Source organism: Plectrocnemia conspersa, unplaced genomic scaffold (assembly GCF_051122295.1).
Source record: "Plectrocnemia conspersa isolate PC_06_02 unplaced genomic scaffold, ASM5112229v1 ptg000005l, whole genome shotgun sequence".
Lineage (NCBI taxonomy): Eukaryota > Metazoa > Arthropoda > Insecta > Trichoptera > Polycentropodidae > Plectrocnemia > Plectrocnemia conspersa.
This window is the reverse complement of record NW_028277169.1, coordinates 29,772,867-29,792,841: the sequence shown is the minus strand read 5'-3', so window position 1 is coordinate 29,792,841 and position 19,975 is coordinate 29,772,867. Positions and strand designations below refer to the sequence as shown.

General features: G+C 32.8%; 1 protein-coding gene across 4 annotated transcripts in view; it reads right to left on the bottom strand.

Annotated features, from left to right (window-relative positions):
- Positions 1-19,975, bottom strand: part of sm (heterogeneous nuclear ribonucleoprotein L) — a 407,921-nt gene that overhangs the window by 40,538 nt on the left and 347,408 nt on the right. For all 4 annotated transcript variants that reach the window (XM_088186952.1, XM_088186954.1, XM_088186953.1 and 1 more), the window contains exon 5: positions 4,476-4,527. In XM_088186952.1, coding sequence (XP_088043078.1) covers positions 4,476-4,527 — 52 coding nt within the window. The remainder of the gene's footprint in view (positions 1-4,475; positions 4,528-19,975) is intronic.

Sequence of the window (19,975 nt, the reverse complement as noted above, 5' to 3'; positions counted from 1 at the left end):
TTTTTCGATCGCGTGACAAAAGCCGCCGTCCGGACGGCATATGAAATTTGCGGCAGTGTGGTCGCTTACTCGAAATCTTATGTCTCGGCTTCAGTTGTAACTTCGGTTCGGACAACTTCCAGAGATTGTAGTTCAGGCATAAGACGGTGCATTAGAATGGAGAAGCAACAGGGTAATTTTAATGCCGTAATCTAAACCAATTTATTAGTTGAGAGTAGCGCAATAAATATTTTTTGCTTATAAATTAAATTATTTAAGTATTATTTATTAACAAAATAAAAAATAGCACTGGACGCTATCAAATGATTTAATACAACATTTATCAGAATATCTTTAAATAATAAAATATCATTTACATACTCCTTCCTTATATATATATGAAATCCAGTTACGGTATCTTGGGCGATTTACCATACCTATGGATCCCAGATTTAATTTGGGATAATCCTGAAAATTTTGGGCTATGTTTTTCGCCAAGAACAATCGAGTTGGCCTTTAAACGAATTTTATTTTTTGACTATCATGATCTGACAGGTTAACCTAATGCGTCACGATGGCTAAAAGTATAAAATATATTTAAATATTTATATATATATATATATATATATATATATATATATATATATATATATATATATATATATATATATATATATATATATATATATAAATAAAAGCACGAAAACAAGATAAAAAGACAGATTCAAATTATCCCAATAGGTGTGCATTGTCGATACACCTGCACTTATCACGTGCGGGGTCGCCAGATGCTAAAGTATTTAATGGTGCAAAATGCAAATATAATATTGTGAATAATTTCATTACTAATATTAATTAAAAATAGCTCATCAATGGTAATAAATACCGTTTTAATATACTTTGTGCATAATATTCAGAATTATATTATATAGTAATAATATAATACTATTATGTATTTTATTTTATAACGAATAAATTTATGGAAATAAAAACATAATTTATTAAAAAAAAATTTCCACCCCGAAATCTTCAAATTTCAATACCGAAATCCAAGTATTGCTTTCCCTATACATATCATATTATCAGAACGGGTGAACTTTACACCCATTCGTTGAATTCATAACAACTTTTATTAAAGTTTAAAGCAAAAAAATAACTTTGGCTATTTTACATTAAAAGTTGTAGTGCCACGGTATATAATTATAGACTTCCTAATTCAACGCTTTTTGATTACTTTTGGAGTAGTTATCAAGATGATACGGCGCAAACTGTCATCGTCAAATTTTACGGGCGTTTCACTTTTGAGATGGTCATTAAGATTATCGAGAATGTGAGCGATTAAGAACACTTTTCAAGTTTGGTTTACACTACTTCACCGTGAAAATAATTTTATAAATTTGCAAATATTAGATACGACAGACGTTATTGTGAAAGGAAGCCTGTTAAGACCGAAACCTCGTAACGAATTATTCTGAAAATTTCGCAGCAGTTCGCCGAAAATTTTAATGAATACAAATTGCCTTTAATATTCGAATTATACTTTTTATTAAATTTATTACGGTGTCGCAGTTTATTTATAAATTATTTTATGATACATAACGGACGACTTTAGCTTGTCAAAGTTATTACTTTGGCACCTTCTGCACAGACACGAGGGCAAGGTATATACGTGACAATTACACAATTTGATGGTGTTCATTGGGATTATTCACGGGCGTGAACTCGCGGTTTAATTTTCCGTAATAAGGGCGTGACGCGAATTGTGCAGGTGCGACGTGTCCTTAATGACCGAAATGCATCCGGGTCACATAATTAACGCAGTTGATGGGATTAGAAACCTCAAATGGATTCGTGTGCTACCTAATTGCCTCGGATATACAATGTGCACGTTTTCAGATATAATACATTATAGGACGTGGCTATTTGCATTTACAACGATTCGTACATAGGTGCAAATAGTCAATTAATTTGTGCTTACAGTATATGTAAAAATAAGTCGCAAAAGACATGGGTTTGAAATTATATTAATACTGTGTCTTAAAGAACGGAAATAGTGACGATTATATATTATACATATAATTTCGATCGTCCATAAGGTCTTCTTAGATTTACCTAATCTCACATATAAAAATCATGTTGAATTATTAAGAATAAAATCTATTGATTATAAACTGTAAAATAATTTAATTGATGTCACTGATTTACAGACTTCTGGTGTCTCACCATTTACTGAGTTTGCATTAATTGTGTTTACCCCGTTGTAATACATTGGGCTAATGCTCGTCATATTTCATTATAAGATTCGCAATAAATTTAAAAATCAGAAATATGTCTTAAAACATATAAATAAAAGCGATTAGAGAATTATGTATATATTCATGTTACAGTGAAGTTATATTTTCACTAGCATAAGTAACGTCGTATTTTTACATCGACTATCATATATTTTTTTAACCAACATGTGCTTAATGTTGTATTTGTATTATATAAAGGAGGGTTTCTTCTAACATTTTTTTAGTCTACCGTCAGCGGTTGAGTTATACAGAGCCCTTGAGATGTTTTTAAAATGTCAGAGAAAGAAGTCCATATTCGACATTTTTTATTTTTTGAATTCGATAAAGACCATAATGCAACATTGGCAACCAAAAACATATGTGATGTGTACGGCAGAGGTGCTATCGATGGTTTGTTAAATTCGGATCTGGGAATTCATCAACAGCTGATGAAGAAAGAGTGGGGCGCCCTTCAACCACCGATAATGATGTTCTGAATGACATACTTGAAGCTGATCCCCGGCAAAATACCAGGGACATCGCAATGAAGATGGGTATAATTCAATCTACGGTGGTGAGGCATCTGAATCGCATTGGAATGGTTTCCAAGTACGACGTTTGGGTCCCGCAAACCTGCTGGACCGAGTTGCCACATGTGTTTCTTTGTGTGCGAGACTTTTTTGCTTCGACTAGTGACTGGGGATGCAAAATTGGTCGTCTATAACAATAAAACTAGGAAGCGACACTGGGCCAAACCAGGACAAGTTCCATTAACCACTCCAAAGGCAGAACATCATTAAAAAAATAATGCTTTGTGTTTGGTGGGATATGAAGAGTATTATTCATTACGAGTTATTGCAACCTAACCAAACAATTAATGCTGATAGATATTGTGAACAGCTGCAAAAATTAAACTCGGCACTCGTAAGAAAACAACCTGAACTTAGCAATGGCAAGGGTGTCATCTTTCATCATGACAATGCGCGGCCTCATTCTGCAATGATGACACAGCATAAATTAAAGGAGTTCAATTGGGATGTTTTAAAGCATCCACCTTATTCTCCTGACTTAGCTACTTCTGATTTTTACTTGTTTTTATCTCTACAAAATTATTTAAATGGAAAAAAATTGAATACAACAGATGAGGTTAAAACAGCACTAGATTCGTTCTTTGCATCGAAACATTAAAGTTTTTATTCTTGTAGGATTAAAAAGTTGACAGAAAATGAGAGACAGTCATTAGCAGTAATGGAAATTATGTAATTGATTGATTTAATTAAATTTATCTGAAAATATTAACTTTTGTATTCAAAAAAAAATACGACGTTACTTATGCATCAATATTACATAAAATATATAAAATTTTAATCTGCAGTATAAACATATGTATGTATGTATTTTCCCTAAAAATATATTGTATCTCAACAACATTTGTGATATTAAGCTAGAAAAATAAAATATGTATTTTCTACTCAGATTTTACTACAGCAAAATACAAATATGTTTGCCAAAACAATATTTCATACAAAGCAATTGGCCATAATTTTCCAACGAAAATGAATGAAATACATTTTCCGCAAAAAAGAGAAAAATTAGTAGAACAAAACGTGAAAAAAATACGACCCACAGCCTCAAAAAACAAAGGATCAAAAAGGCGAGGGACGTGAGGCGATACGGGAGAAAAAGATACTGAGCCTCCCTTCGGTCCATTGTTGAAATTTAGCGCCGGAGAGATTTAATTAAAAAAGGCGTATTTACGTAAGCTTTACGCATTATTATTCTCTGCATCGAAAAGAAAAATCTAAAGATGTTTATCGCGAAAAAATACCTTAGGCGCAGGTGAAATCGATTTTCACACACACGCCCCAGCATTCACTATATACCGCACAAGTCGAGGTTAATCTGGGAGAGCCGTAAAATTTATCTGCAAGTGACGTCTTTCCCCTATACGCACTTACCTGCTGCCTTCGTAGAAATAAAATGGGAAAAAATTAACGATTCGGGAGTGAGTAATTTATCGACGCCTTGTATTCGATGGAAATTGTTCAACAAGTTTGAGATAAAAACATAACAAAAGCGTGGCATGCTGAACATGTACGTATGAGTCGTCGCTTATTTATTAATATTTTTTATATGTATGTAATAAATATATATTCTTAAAATAAAATAATAACATAAATATGATTTTATAGAGCGACGATCAAAATGGAAAAATGAACTTACTTGTATAATCCCAACTGTCCTTGTCGTTTTTGAACACGTTCAATTTCTCAGGCTGTGAACAATACAGAAAAAATACACATGAGTCGTCTGGTTTCAAAAATGTATTGCAGGAGTTAAAATTTGGCGTATAATGAATTAACAACGACCTAAAAAAAATATATTTACGCAACACGCGGTAAGGGAAATATAACAATAAACGAGAGCGTGGTAAAAAGCTCGCACATTGACTGGGCAGAAAAAAGTACCCCCATAAAATACACACAAAAAAATAAATAAAAGCCCTTTTACAAAAGGTAAAATATATGCGTTTATAACGCAAGCCTAAAATTGAAAATTCGTTTAGGGATATAGAAAACGAATTCAGTCACGGGCGGCGCTAAACGTGAGTCCCGAATTAATATAATTATAAAGTGGAGTGAATGAATATATATGTATGTATATAGGAGAGCTTGCACATTTGACTAATCTCGTAAATTTTAAACGAGAAATTACGAAGGGTTACGTTTGTGTATTGTACCTTGTTCTGGAGCGATTATTTTTTAACGAGTTAGTGCAAATACGGGCTATACGTTGCGTATGAAGAGGAGCAGTCTGTTTGCGCAAACGTTAAAGGAGGGTTTGTGTAATTTATTTCTACGTCCAAAGCCATTAAGACGACGTTGTTTGAAGAAGAGTTCATATAAAAAAGAGTAGATAGATTATCGTGAAATTTGGGAAGGGCAGATGTTGAGGGTCAGATAATGCGAAATACGTCTATAACTGGTGACGAAATACGGGTTTGGCCTAACCTAAGTAGCAGCTGTATAGAACATATTATTTTATTATGAAATAAACTATGTGTAATATATTATACATGCATTTTAAAGACCTGAATATGTTTCTCAATGATCATTGCACGACAAGCTTGCGACAAAAACTAAAGAATTTAAAAAGCTTCGCGTTTATACATGTATCGAAATTAATACACCCATACCTCGCTATACGGCCGCTCTTTATACGGCATTTCGCTATAACGGCCCTCTTCAATTAGGGCACGTTTTCGATTTACGGCCTAAAATGTTTCGCTATAACGGCAAAAAAACTTTTTTTCGATGTCGATTTTTTAAAAAATTTTAAAATAGATTTAATTTGCATAATTTTAAAATGAAAGATGAAGCAGCTAGCGCCGATGAGGCCGCATCTAAGGAATATCCCAACATTTTAAAGGGAATTATTGAAAGAGGTGGTCATAAACCTGAACAAGTGTTTAACGTAGACGAAACAGAGCTTTATTGGAAGCGAATGCCTGATTGCACGTACATTTCAAAAACCGAAAAATCTGCACCTGGTTATAAGGTGTCTAAAAAACGATTAACTTTGCTACTTGGTGCAAATGCCGCGGGTGATTTTAAGCTAAAACCACTTTTATTATATTTGTCCGAAAATACAAGGCCTCTTAAAGGACTAAATAAAAACCAATTACCCGTCATATGGAGATCCAACAAGAAAGCTTGGCTGACTAAAGCTACTTTAGAGGATTAGTTCAAAAATCACTTTTGCACAGAAGTGAAAAAATATTTGCGAGACAATAACTTAAGCAACAAGGCTTTGCTAATTTTGGATAATGCACAAGGGCATCCTACTAATTTATCCGAACTATCTGAAGATGTCATGATTAAGTACCTTCCGAAAAATACAACAGCTCTGATCCAACCAATGGATCAGGGGGCAATAGCCACTTTTAAGGCATATTACCTACGCCGAACTTTCCAACAACTTATAAGGGAAACCGATGGTAAATCTTCAATTAAAACATTTTGTAAAAACTATAACATCAAGGATGCTGTTGACAGCATCAGTGAATCATGGAAGGAATTAAAATTAACAACAATGAACCATGTTTGAAAAAAAATAGGGCCAGAATGTGTAAAAAGTACTGATGCAGAAGTTAATTGCCTTCTTGAAATTAGGCAAAACATTTTGGATCTAGCACATGATCTCGGCTTTGAAGGTTTGAACGAACGTGATGTGCTTGATCTACTTGAATCTGATAGGGAACCCCTTTCATATAATGAGCTCATTCAGTTGCAAGCAAAACCAGCATTTGATGAAGAGACAGAGCCTGTTGTATTCAAACAGCTAACATCAAAAAAATTGTCAAAAGCTTTTTCCTATTTGGAACAAGGAATAAACATCTTCCTTGAAAACGATCTTAAGCGCTAAAGTTTCTCGAGGAATTAACTCAGCCATTAGCTGTTATTAATCACTGAAGAACGAAAGAGACAAAAAGGCAAGACAAACAACGTTGGACAATTTTGTTAAGCCAAGCCCATCCTTACCAACGAAAAATGAGAACGACAGTGATCTGCAGGTTACCATATCTTCATCGTTTTCAGATTAAAGCCATTTTTAAAAAATTATGTATGTATTCATACACATATTTTATGTAACATGAAGTTGTTTCATTTTTGTTTATGGATTATTGTTGGTTTTTGGTGTCTGTTATTATTTTATGTACAAATGTATGTACTTGTTATGTATGTACTTTTGATTTAAATGAAATAAAAAGATAAAATGCATTTTAAATGATAAACCATGTTACATATTTAACAAATTTGGAACCGATCCCATTGAATTTGTATGAATTTGTATTAAAATAATTGATTTGTTATACGGCTTTTCGCTTTGTGGCCAAGTTTCGTGGAACGTATCTAGGCCGTAAAGCGAGGTATGAGTGTATTTATTACTCATTTTTTTATATATTTATATGTTTTACAATTTTTAATCTTTATCTAACACGATACATTGCTTAAGCGGTCGGGAGAGGAGTAGCGGACGAACATATTATTCTTAATCTCTGGGATTTACAAACACGTATACCATTTTACTCAGATTCAATACTTCACAAGTATAGATTTGATGAATAATATATTTATTTCTAGTTCTTTTTATTAAATCTTCCGTTGTAACCTGACAGGCATAAGCCCAATGCGTTACAACGGGCAAATCTGTACCAATTGAGTAAGTCAATGAGACATAATGAATACATACAAGTAAGAATTAACCACAAGACTGAAAGTCTGAGAATCGGTGACATCTATATTATTAATTATAAATTAGTATGTGCTATACAATTTATAATTAATATATGTCTTTATAATAAAAGAGCATTTTTTTATAAATAAAAATTTGATTGCCGCTGCCGGGGCTCGAACCCGCAACTTCAAAATTACTAGTCTGAGACGTTACCGTCCTTGATATACATATATATTTTAGTTGATATAATGAAAGGATTAAATCAGCAGGTCTAAAAAAGCTTTTACATTAATTTACAGACGCGAGAATCTAAATATCACGTGTGATATACAAAAACGGATTATGCAAAAAAGGCTTTTTTGTTAAAATGAGAAACCACAGTGAAAAAAATGTTTTTGCAAATTCAAAGTACTCGGTCATGAATCAAGAAGATTAAAAGTATCCGTCGCAAATGAACTGAGAAAAAATAACACGTGCATTCGAGATTTCTATCAAAACGGCCGCTTCTAATCTGCTTTAGAGGCTAATGCCATTCTGTTCCAAAAAAGACCTAACAAGATGTTTTCATCTTCATCGGAGTTCAAGGCATCAAAATTTCAAGAGCGACGTTTCGTTTCGAGAATTATAACATTGCAACCATATATAAAAAATGTTCATAAATAATATATTTTCTAATTTTAAAATGAATCGTAAATTTTTTAATATTTTTTTTTTGTTGAAACTAATGTAGGGAGGAAAGAAAAAATATATTAAACTCAAAAGAGGGCCACTGGCGCAAAACTGTTGAGAAACGCTGCCCTATAGAGTTGCGATTGCATCCCTTATTCTTGCCCGTTGCGGCCAAGACAATCCAACATCTCAATGAGCTCGCCAAACACAAGGATGTTTTCGGCGATAGCTATGAGAAGCTAAAAATATATATATACGATGGTGCTCATCAATTTTAGGTATGCATAAATTATTTATTTTTAAATGTTTAATTGTATAAATATTGTTTGCATAATAGCCATCATTATGGTTTAGGAAAACTTGTCAGTTATGATGGTCAGATTTGTAATGAGTAATAATTACCAACTGTGAGGTTCAAACAATAGCCATCTAAAATATATACACAAAAATAGCTTAGCTTAACAAAACATTTTGGAACCCCCAAGAACTGCAAAACAATACAGCAATCAATTATCACAACATTAAAAAGTATATTAAAACACATACTAATTTAGAAAACAAAGAGAGACTTGATTTTTACAAATTTGAGGCTTTACGACTCTTCTGCATTCGACATTGCCGCCCGATACTGGCACCTGCATTTTATTGTAAAAATAATATATCGGTATCAATGATTTATTTATTCCGCAAAAATTAAACTACATGGCCACCATTTTAAAATACTATAATTATATTATAAAATTAATAAAAGTAAATTTGATCAGAATGATAGACTAGTTGTATAGATGATTGACCTGGTTTTGAATCACATATGAACCTTCGTGTTTTATTTATTGTTTATATTATGTTTAAAAAAAAAATAGTGATTATTATATAATTAATCGATTATTATAGAATATGTTTTAAATAATTTAAATCAAGCTAGGAAATATATTATATATTAGGTGCACAGTTTTTTTTTATAAAATAAGCTACTTCAGCGATTATCATATATGTATAAAATAAAAAAAGCTTTACTTTAAATTTTTTAATTCAATTTTACAAGGAGACACTATTAATTATAAACTGATTTTTAATTGATTACGTCTTTTTAAAAAACTTTAATTTATTTATCTTAACTAGCCAATTAATTATATGAAAGTATTTTTGTCTAAAGTAAATTTGGCAAACAGTGCATTCTAAAAAACGTTATTTTATTTATTTAAAATAGCTAAATAATTAGATAAAAGTATTTTTATCTAAAGTCAAAATTTGGCAGACAATATATTCTAAAAAATATATTTTAAAAACTTTATGTGTATTTGAATATTGCCGATGTACAATTATTCTTAGCTAAAAGTTGCTCAATTTTTATGAAAGATAACTCCACGCTCCAGCAAGTGATACGTTACATCCCTTGTACAAAACAACTGTTATGAAGTCTATATGTTAAAACTATCTAATTCACGCCCTGGTATATGTTACTATAATAAATATGTAAATACAATAGTTTGACTATATGAATAACATAGTAACAATTTATTCACGAGTCGCTACTGCATAGTACAGTGAATTTGCATTTATATTAAGCTTCGTCGTATTTTAAAATATATAAAATTATTAACACAGATTACAATTTATTTTTTAATTCAATGCTCAATGAGACTCTTTACAGCAAAAGTATATAATATTATAATAATAACATCTACAACCAGACACAAACTAATTATGATCTTAAACAAACTTTTAATTTATTATATTTAATCAAAAGAGAGCGCAACATTTGAACTTTATAATTGAAATATGCTTTTCAATGTTGGATCATGGAATAATGGTTTTCGTCTAATTACATAATATATTTAAAATTTAATAATAAAGTATAGTACTATGGAAAAAAATAGTGTTGAGCAAAAAAAATATACATTTTTTATTGTTGCTAAAATAGCATTTTTTCATAAAATATACACAGTGAGTAAATACATAAAATCGTAGAATTGTTTCACGGAAATTCTATTTTGCGCTATTTTTTTTCTTTCTGCGTTGTTAAATTACAAAATGTCAACACGTAAAATTGCTACTACTACGAACTCGCCCCATACGTATCCTCTCACCGCGACTCAAAATCTAATCTCCCGACTTCAAAGGGCAACTTTCTCGATATTCGGCTAGAGCTCTCGGCGATCTCTCTAGCGAGCGAGCGAGATAAAAATAAACACACAAAAGTAATGAAGACGCAGAATGCGAAGTCGCCGCTTGTAATTTGGACCAGTTTCACAAAGAAGAAAAACAGAGACACTGTCGAACGCTCTTGATTCGATTTAATAATAACGCACAAGGGCGCGCACGCGATTTGGACACGTTTATATACAGGATGATCAAAAATCGCATCCAAGCGAATGAGGACGTGAACGCAAGATCAGTTGAATACTTTCAAGATGAAAGAAAAGCGTAAGCCGCAGGCTGTTGAATCTCACCATCTCATAAACTCGCATTTATAATACAGTTTGGATATCATAATAGTAAGAAAATATGGGTAGAGATTATTATGATAAATTAAACACAAAGCGTAACTTGGGATTGCAAGTAACTTGATTTACGAGTGTCTCGCAATATAAGCATTTTTAAAATTTTTATTTTCGCACCACGATTACTCTAATTGATAACACGCATCCGCAGAGACGTCGTACAGTGTGCACCGAAGACGTTGTTTCTGCTATTGAGGATAATATAGAGGACCCGAATGAGTCGATTTGCCGTCGTGAGTAGCAATTGGAGTTATGTCCATCCTCAATCATTGGTCCACATTTCTTCAAAAATGATGCCGGCCACGGCCAGTACGTTACAGTCAATATAGAGCACCATAGATTAATGATTTCTAAATGTTCGCTTCCCAATTGAAAAGTATTAATGTGAAAGAGCTTTGGTTTCAACAAGTTTCAGCGCACGCCACAATCAATTTAATGGAGGAAACATTCGATGAGCGCATAATTTCGCGCAATGGACCTGGGAATTGGTCTCCAAGATCGTGTGATTTAACGCCTTTGGATTATTTTCCGTGGGGATATGTGAAGTCCAAAGTCTACGCCGATAAACCAGAGACGATGGACGACATGGAAGTCAACATTCGCCGCGTTATTGCCAATAAAAGTGGTCGAAAATTGGACTTCCCGATTGCGCTTTATTTGAGCCAGCCGCGGTGGCCATATGCCCAAAATTATAATTAAATACTAATCCCATAAAATTATCTTTCCAATACAGCCAAAACCAACATTTTTATGTATTTTATTTAATTTTAAAGTTCAATACCTATAAATAAAACACCTTTATATACAACAGCTAATCATGTTAGGAACGAATTTGATATACATAAAGATCAACGATTCATTGTGCGGATATGCATATGAATGAAATTACTAGAAATAAAAAAAACCGCGATCGAATTATCAAATTGACTGAAATAAAATATTTGCGTCTTGAAACAACAAATACAAAAACGTAACACGAACAAGCACACCTGTTTTTGAGATAAGCGGTAAACAATAATAAAGGGTGGGCATTTCAAACATTTTGTTTTGTTGAACGAATTCTGCGAATTTCGGTCATAGTCGATATCGCTGATACACATTCTACTGACAAATATTTTTCAAAGGTGTTAAAGCATTTCGTACTACAGAAAGCTTAACATCAAATCACTATTTTAGCGATGCTTTAAAGTGACCGAAAGAACAAATATCAGAGGTTTTTGGAAAAATCATTTCAACATCGTCAGCTGCCTCAAGATCATTATTAAAACATGAAGTAGGGTTACTAAGATAATCCTCAATTCTACTTAGAGTTTACTTATGAACATGAGCTGCCAGTTGTCAATGAAAGTATGTCTTTCAAGACTTGGTAAAAGAACATGTCCAGGAGTTGACCACCGAATAACTAATATATCTGAATCGCGCGCAACAACAACAGATGATATTTTATCTGGAGAGGATAAGAATGAGGCTGAAAAATCGGTCACTTCAAATGAGATTAGGAATATATGTAAAATGTTGGAAACACTGCTAAATTTCGTGAAAAAGTACCAAATGAAAAAGACTGTAGTAGCGCGAATCATGAATCTATTATCAAAATTAACCAAATTAGCCAATTTCTCAAAAGGAGGCAAGAGTAAGTATCATTGGATAGATTCCTAGTTAAAGTTTTACAAGAAGAAAAATATAACATAGTAGTATATGTATTTGACGGCAGTAATTTGCTTTGAAATACAAATGTTTCCGGAACGAATTATGCTTCCACTGTGTTTTAAAAATACGAAATGGTAAATGATTTCGACGACAATGACAAGCATTACAGTAATTGCGTAATCACGATCATTTTGCCTTCGATGGTAACGTTTGTCCCTTTATGTGTATTTATATAGAATTTGATGATCTAAAATGGGGGGTGATCTTAATAATTAAGAATAAAGCGTTATAAAGATATTAACTAGCTCCTTGTATCAGTGTAAATTTCTTTGTATGCGAAGCTCCTTAGCGATGGGGAACAGGTGCGATTTTCAGTAATTTCTTTATTAATTTTTAACCTATTTCGGTAAATATTGAACCGTAAAATAAAAGTTAATAAATAACATATTTTTAAAAAATATACCTCTTAAAATGGTAACCAACCACTATGCGTTTTTTCAGGTTAAGGTTGTTAGAATAATATCGTCAGCTTAAAACCATGGCCACGGGTTAATGAAAACCACTGCTGTTAATTCCGAGCGTTAATAATTAATACAATAAAGTTTCAATTGAACTACTCTCACGCTTTATCATTTTGATAAAGCGTAGTAACAGTCTAAGATAAAATGAGTTTCTTTGCTAAAATGGGACACCATGGGAAAATACGGAAACGCATGCAACCAAAAAACATTTCATCTGAAACGTTTTCTAGTGAAATTCACACTTGAACGTTCACTACATAGTGCAAGGCATTTTCGAGAGCAACAACCAAGAAAGGGCCGACTTAATTTCAGACCAGTGAAAATCTTAGAATCCGCCGCTTCTCTCTTCGCATCTACTGATCCAGCTTGACGTCCGAAATACATAATTCAATCCGTAACCTTTCCTATTGAATCCAGATATCATGAGAAACTGTTGCAAGAGAAAAATATCTGCTGGGTGTATGAACAATTGTTCGTGGATCAACTTCAACGGAAGGTCTTTCACTCGGTTAATTTTAAAGGTTACCACACCTTATAGTACTTTGATTAATAGCACCATCTCCAGATCAAAAATATGTATTTTTCTAGCCTGTGTTTCAGTTTGATATCGTACAAAATATGTTGACACCATGATGCAGAGCCCAAAAAGGTTAACAATAAAAATAAAAAACACAGCACCCATCGTGAAATAATTTGTGGGGTACATCAATTGAACCACTTCTCTATTCACGATAATTGAAAGGGTTAAATTATTCTATTTAATTATAAAAAGGCCAATTTGGCACGTAATAAAGCGTTTTAACTGTTAAATGGGACACGATTGTCAGAAACGTCTTTCCAGTGTGAGTAGGGGGAGGGGGTCGAAAAATTAGCCCGTCAGTGGTCGTTTTATTAATATTTTGATTTCATTAAAATTCATAGTATTTCATTTAATTACATGCACTTTCTGGCCAAATTCAAAGGGGGTAGATGCTACGTATGGAAAACTTAAAATCATATAAATTTAATAGTATCTGCCAGGTAAATTATATTTTCACTGGTAAAAATATATTATGTATATATCTATTACAATATAATTTTACTGAAATGGGATATATAAAAATATTTTCAGGATAGATTTTCTTTGAAGAATAACTTTTCGAGGGGGGGAGGGTCAAAAGTTGACCAGTCAGTGGTCGTTTTTTTTTAATATTGCGATTTTATTAAAATTCATAGTATTTCATTGAGTGACTGCGAAACTTTTTAATAGCTTAAGTTATAAGGTACACGATATAAATAAAAAAGGTTTATTCTAAAATTTGTTTATAGGCCAAATATATTTGTTTATAGTTATTTGTTTTTATAAACTGCTTGCAAAAGGATCATATACATAAATACGGGAAACAACATTTAAACATGCGCTTCCAAGTTTAAGGCATCGGATCTTCAAGAGCCATTTAACTTGGATTGTAAACAAGAGACCAACGAAGATCACAGAAGCTGCCGCTTCTCTCTTCGCATCCAGCTGGTCGATAAATCCAGAATTTGAAGACACGGACAACACTTCTTAATATTTACGCCATTTATTGAATATTTAATAACAAAATAAATCCATTAAATTTACTGTTGCTACTTAATAAATTAGCTCTAGCAGTGTCATACGCATATAAAAGGTAAGTAATAGAATATCCTTAAATTTAATTTGTATTGTATTATTCTCTCTTGAGAGACCAACAGAGTTGACTCAGAACTAAGCATGTATCCTTTCCATCTGGATCTAAATAATAAGAATTTACAAGCTTCCTGTATAAGATTTTTCGAAAAGCACACGCGCGCGTGGATCTTTTTATTTTCAGCGGGTTGAATAACACAGTGAGTGAGCGACGCGACATCATCAAACTGCTGACCAGCTGTTTACATACATTTTTCTAAGCTGTTTAATATCGTCGTAATTTAGCGCGTAACGATCGTTTTTACGCTTTAGTGACCGTGCAGCTGAAAAAAGACTTTCATTTTTTTCTATCTGAACGCCACAATGCGATGACACACATGCTAGGGCTATTCAGATCTATCGATGTGGAATACCCACTCACAAATCGCGTTCTTAAAAAACGACAGTTTCAATAGCTGGTCGCGCGTTAACGACTGAGTGAGAATTAACAAGTACACGACGTTAATTCTCATCGGAACAGATGTCGGGCGCGACAGAGTGACAGTCGCGATGACACAAATACACGAGTACAAAACTGCCGATTCCAAGTGTGTGTATGAGATTTAAATAGATTCGATTATGGAGTGAATTTGTGACTTGGCCCACGTTTTCAGACATGATTTCGGCGGAATTTCATAGAAAACATAAATAGAATTAGATCAGCGTGCGCGCGTCATAGTTAACTACAGTTTGATTGCTGGAAAATGGAATTTTAATTAGCAGAGAAAAGATTATATTTAAAAGCTTTCATATAAATAGACGATGTGTGAAAATGGCTACAAAAACTAATTCAAGGAAAAACATATTTTGATCAAATTTATCAGAGCGGTGTCTTTCAACAAAAATAGAAATAATGACAAAGCACAATTCTGCAGATAAGTCGTCTTTAAACTTTTCTATATAAAGAAGTTATTTATTTACTTTATTTCGATGTTTTTTCCGTATCGCGAGTTAAACACTATAAGCACAATTCTGATCTAGAATATATCTGTAAAGACGCTTTGACCAGTAATTAGTAGATATAAACAGGAACAAATATTTTATTCTACTACAGGCCATATATTTTAATATATTTGCATCTGAATGATATTTTGTTTAGGTCGCTAGCTTATGATTGACATTCATAAAAAATGGAGATATTTCAAAATACGGGTGACGGTAGAGACAAAATTTAAGCGATTTTATAAACACAATTTTAACACAAAAAATTACAGTATAATATAATATATATACAAAACTAAAAAGAGCAACCCTTTGCGGCACACGAACAGATGCAGCTAGAATTTTTGGAGTTTTTTAGCAGAATATGTTTAAAAAATTGCCTTAGATATGTTTAAATTTAATAAAAAAAATATTTGAAATTTTTTTTTTTTTAAATATTTAAAAAAAAAATATTATATAAACATTAGAGTAAATAAATGTATGAAATATACAAAAATCTATTTAAATTATTATATATTCCAAATCTATATATTTGATATAATGTATATTCAAAAACTCACTTACCTATGTTGATATGGTAAAAAAGTATAAACGAAAAAAAATAACTCGAAATTTGAACTTTAGAAATATGTCACAGCAAGAAAGTCAACACAAGAAATGATGTATCACACCCGATCGAGAAAGACCATCGACGATGTCGCTATAAAATTTGGTTAGAAGAGGTAATAGGCCAAGTCCAAATTGGTGGTTTCATCCGTAGATATGAATGCAAGTCGTGGAAAAAAATCCCAAAGAGGTGGTCTCACCGTACAACCATTATGCCGGAAAGGGCACAAACACATAAAAAACCACTGTAGACACTGTTTACTTAGCACATTATCCGGGGGCACAAACCCTGGACGACGAGCCAGCCTCTTAGGAGGATAAGGTGTCGCAGATTTCTGGTATCCTATGCATTGGTGGGCCTAGTTCAATGGATGAAGCGCGAAGACCGCAGTATCTGTGGATGGCACTGTTGGATACTCTCTCTGGATGATGTCATAAATGTGGGTGTCGATCCCTGGCTAGCCCTTTAAAGAATTCACTTCTTGGGTACAGCATGGAAGCTGCAGATTTAAGAGAATTTTTCTGTGAATGATTCCTTAAATGAAGCTCGACTTGTCAAAATCATAAGTAATAAAGATTTTAGGGAGAGCTGATTATTAACATTTTTTTATGTTTTAAAGTTTTTAAGCATCATATTTTTAGCGGATATTACACAAAAGCATGTCATAATTTTTACTATTCTCATCAGATGTAATCAATATGTGATAAAAAATAACAATGTCAGAATTATCAACTGAACCACACAACCGGAATCCGATTAACGCATATCATCATGAAAAAGGGCCAGTTTCACTCGGCATAAAAGCATTTTTTAACGTTGAAAAAAATGGGTTTCTGCGTTTAAAAAAAGCCCCGTTAGGAGAGCACTTTACAGATTAAATACGCGCCATAGATTAGTTACTTTAAGAGTAGAAAACGTGCGTAGCTGTCTCTAATCTGCCTTAACGGCCAAAAGAAACTTATATTTTTAGTAATTCGCCACGCTATTCTTATTTATCGTCACGCTGAAAAGGGGTGTAAAGTAATGAAGACGTAACACGCAGATTCACAATGAATAAGAACAGAAACACTGTCGAACGCTCTTGATTCGATTTAATAATAACGCAAAATCGCGTGCGTGCAATTTGAAAATTGTGCAATATTAAAATAAAATTTTTTTAGTCGCGAAGACCTACCTACTACTTCCAAGGACTAACAACTTAAGACATATAAAAAAGGAACTTTCACTTGCTAACAAACATCAATAAATCGGTTTTAAAGCACTTTTAAAAAGTATCAAGCTTAATGCTTGCACTACACACTCTGAAAGTTGTCCGAACCGAAGTTACAACAGAAGTCGGTCGAGATCGCCGACTTCCGACAAATTTCATATGCCATCCGGACGGCGAGCGTGAACGACGTCCGTGCTGCGGCTGCTGGCATGTACAGCTGGCATATTTGCGCGCGATCGAAAAATGTGCCAATTAGTCGCAATTTTTAAATTGTCATATTATTAAAATTACGCTACTAATAATTATAAAAGTTTGTGTGGGCACTAACCAATACAATATCAGCGAAAACTTTTCGTCTGTAAATATTCAATTTACGCAAAATCTTTGTCGGCTTTTGCAAAATGACATTAGGCATAAAAATGATACTTTAGAATACGAACACCACATCTGTGACTATCCTAGATTTTGTCGCCATCAATTCTAAATCTACGAAAATACATAAGAATATTCGAAACGATTTTTTTAACAAAATCAAGTACCACTAATTATTTTTTAATTATTTAATTTTATATGAAAAAAAATATAATAACGATATCTGTTAGAAGAATATAATATCAAAAATATAATTTATCCCTTTTGGTACCCTAAAATATTCAAAGATGTCAGTAAGAGTCTGTTGAAGTTCCCGATAAGCATCTAGTATTATAACTTGGCCACGTGACTACGATGCAGCTCTCGACATGTGTGTTAACCATAGGACGCCTACGCGCATACTGAATTGAACCGAGTTACTCGTTCTATCTCAGTTTGCGAAACACATATCACTATCTCTCTCACTCTCGCCACTTAACACGCGAGAGAGCGAAAGGGGAAGTATCTCACCGCTCGCGCTCGAAAGAGCAGCTCCGACTTCGGTCCCTTTGACTCGAAAAATTATGCCGACAATGTTCGGAAGCGCTCGAAGTTAACCAAGTCGACTGAAATACCCTCCCTTTACATCCCGATCTCGGTAGCCTCGGACAACTTCCGAGAGTTTTTAGAGCGGGCAGAACCGAACTCGACCGAAATAACCAACCATGGCCTACTTCCAGAGAGTGTAGTGCACGCATAAGATACAAAGAAATGTGGTGTATATTGCGATGTCTTCCGTGGACTCATTCACAATTTTAACTGATTTTAAATCATTGTACGTAAATATTAAAATTAAATATTTATAAGACAATAACAAATAATCTGTTTCCACCCAGAATCATCGTACTTGAAAAATATTAAAAATACACAAATAAACAAATTGAATATTATTATTTTTTTATAAACAGAGCGATTATTAAATTATGCGATTAATTTTATGCGTTGTATAAAGACATAGGCGTTTTTTAAATCAATACCAAAACATACTTATATTCTCATAAGGGCAATCTAGTTTTTTTAGCAAACTCATCCCAGTTTACGGTACTAAAGCTTTTTCAACGCAACGAAAACCACAATATCTCTCCGTCTTTATTACTATAAATAGTGTTTTCTACGCCCTTGTATTGTATATCTTCATTTCGAGATCGAATCCACCCTCACTGCTCGCATCTCAATATTTTTTCATTAATCCGACTTTTACCATTGTTCATAACGTTCGTGTCTCCCGTTCGCGTGATTCTCGCTTTTATATACGTTTTTTTTTACATTCGCAATTAACGAAATTGCACTTATAGAACTATAATTTAATTTAACAATACACCTAACTGTTCAAAGCGCGGTCAAACTACTTAACGCGACCTTGGCCGACTAAGTTCGCTCCACGGTATTTATGTTAAAGTTAAAATTCGTATTGTCGCAAGGGTTTAACGACATTGCTCGACAGCTTCGAAGGTTTAACGCGTTTCGCGAAATTTACAAGATTCTGTCTCTGCTTTAATAAGGCGAAATTATCTATTAACATAATTGGAGAAATAAGGCTGCGGTAGTTACTTCCGCCTGGTTGTTAACTAGATTACACGTGTAATGCGATCGTGAAAACAACCGTCGTTTCGTCGAAGGGTTGTTGGTCTAAGTGAAGAATGTTTGTATCCCAAAAACATTCGTTTTCATTTATATATATATATATATATATATATATATATATATATATATATATATATATATATATATATATATATATATATATATATATATATATATATATATATATATATATATATATATATATATATATATATATATATATATATATATATATATATATATATATATATATATATATATATATATATATATATATACAAACAAATATAAAGGAACATAAATCTTGCGTGATGTATTATGACGCGTTCCGCGATGAAAAAATGCGATAAATTTATCCAAAATGTCTATTTTGTTTATCGAATAAGCTATAGATTTCCAGTAAATAATATTTTGATACAAAAATATTTTGCAATAACATTGCTTATTCTTTTGATATTGAATCAGGAATATATAGTGCTCATCGATTAGAAGTCTTAAAGATATTTTAGTAAAGATTATTCGCATCTAACGAATAATCTTTCCGATACATAAGAAAGAGAAGCTTTTCAATTTTGTTTATTGAAACGTTCCAATTCAGACTGACCCAGCGTTTGTAGCTTATATTTTCTAAAACACGATAGAAAATGGACATGTTAGGAATCGATATGGAAGCTGATTACCATTATCGTCGCACCAA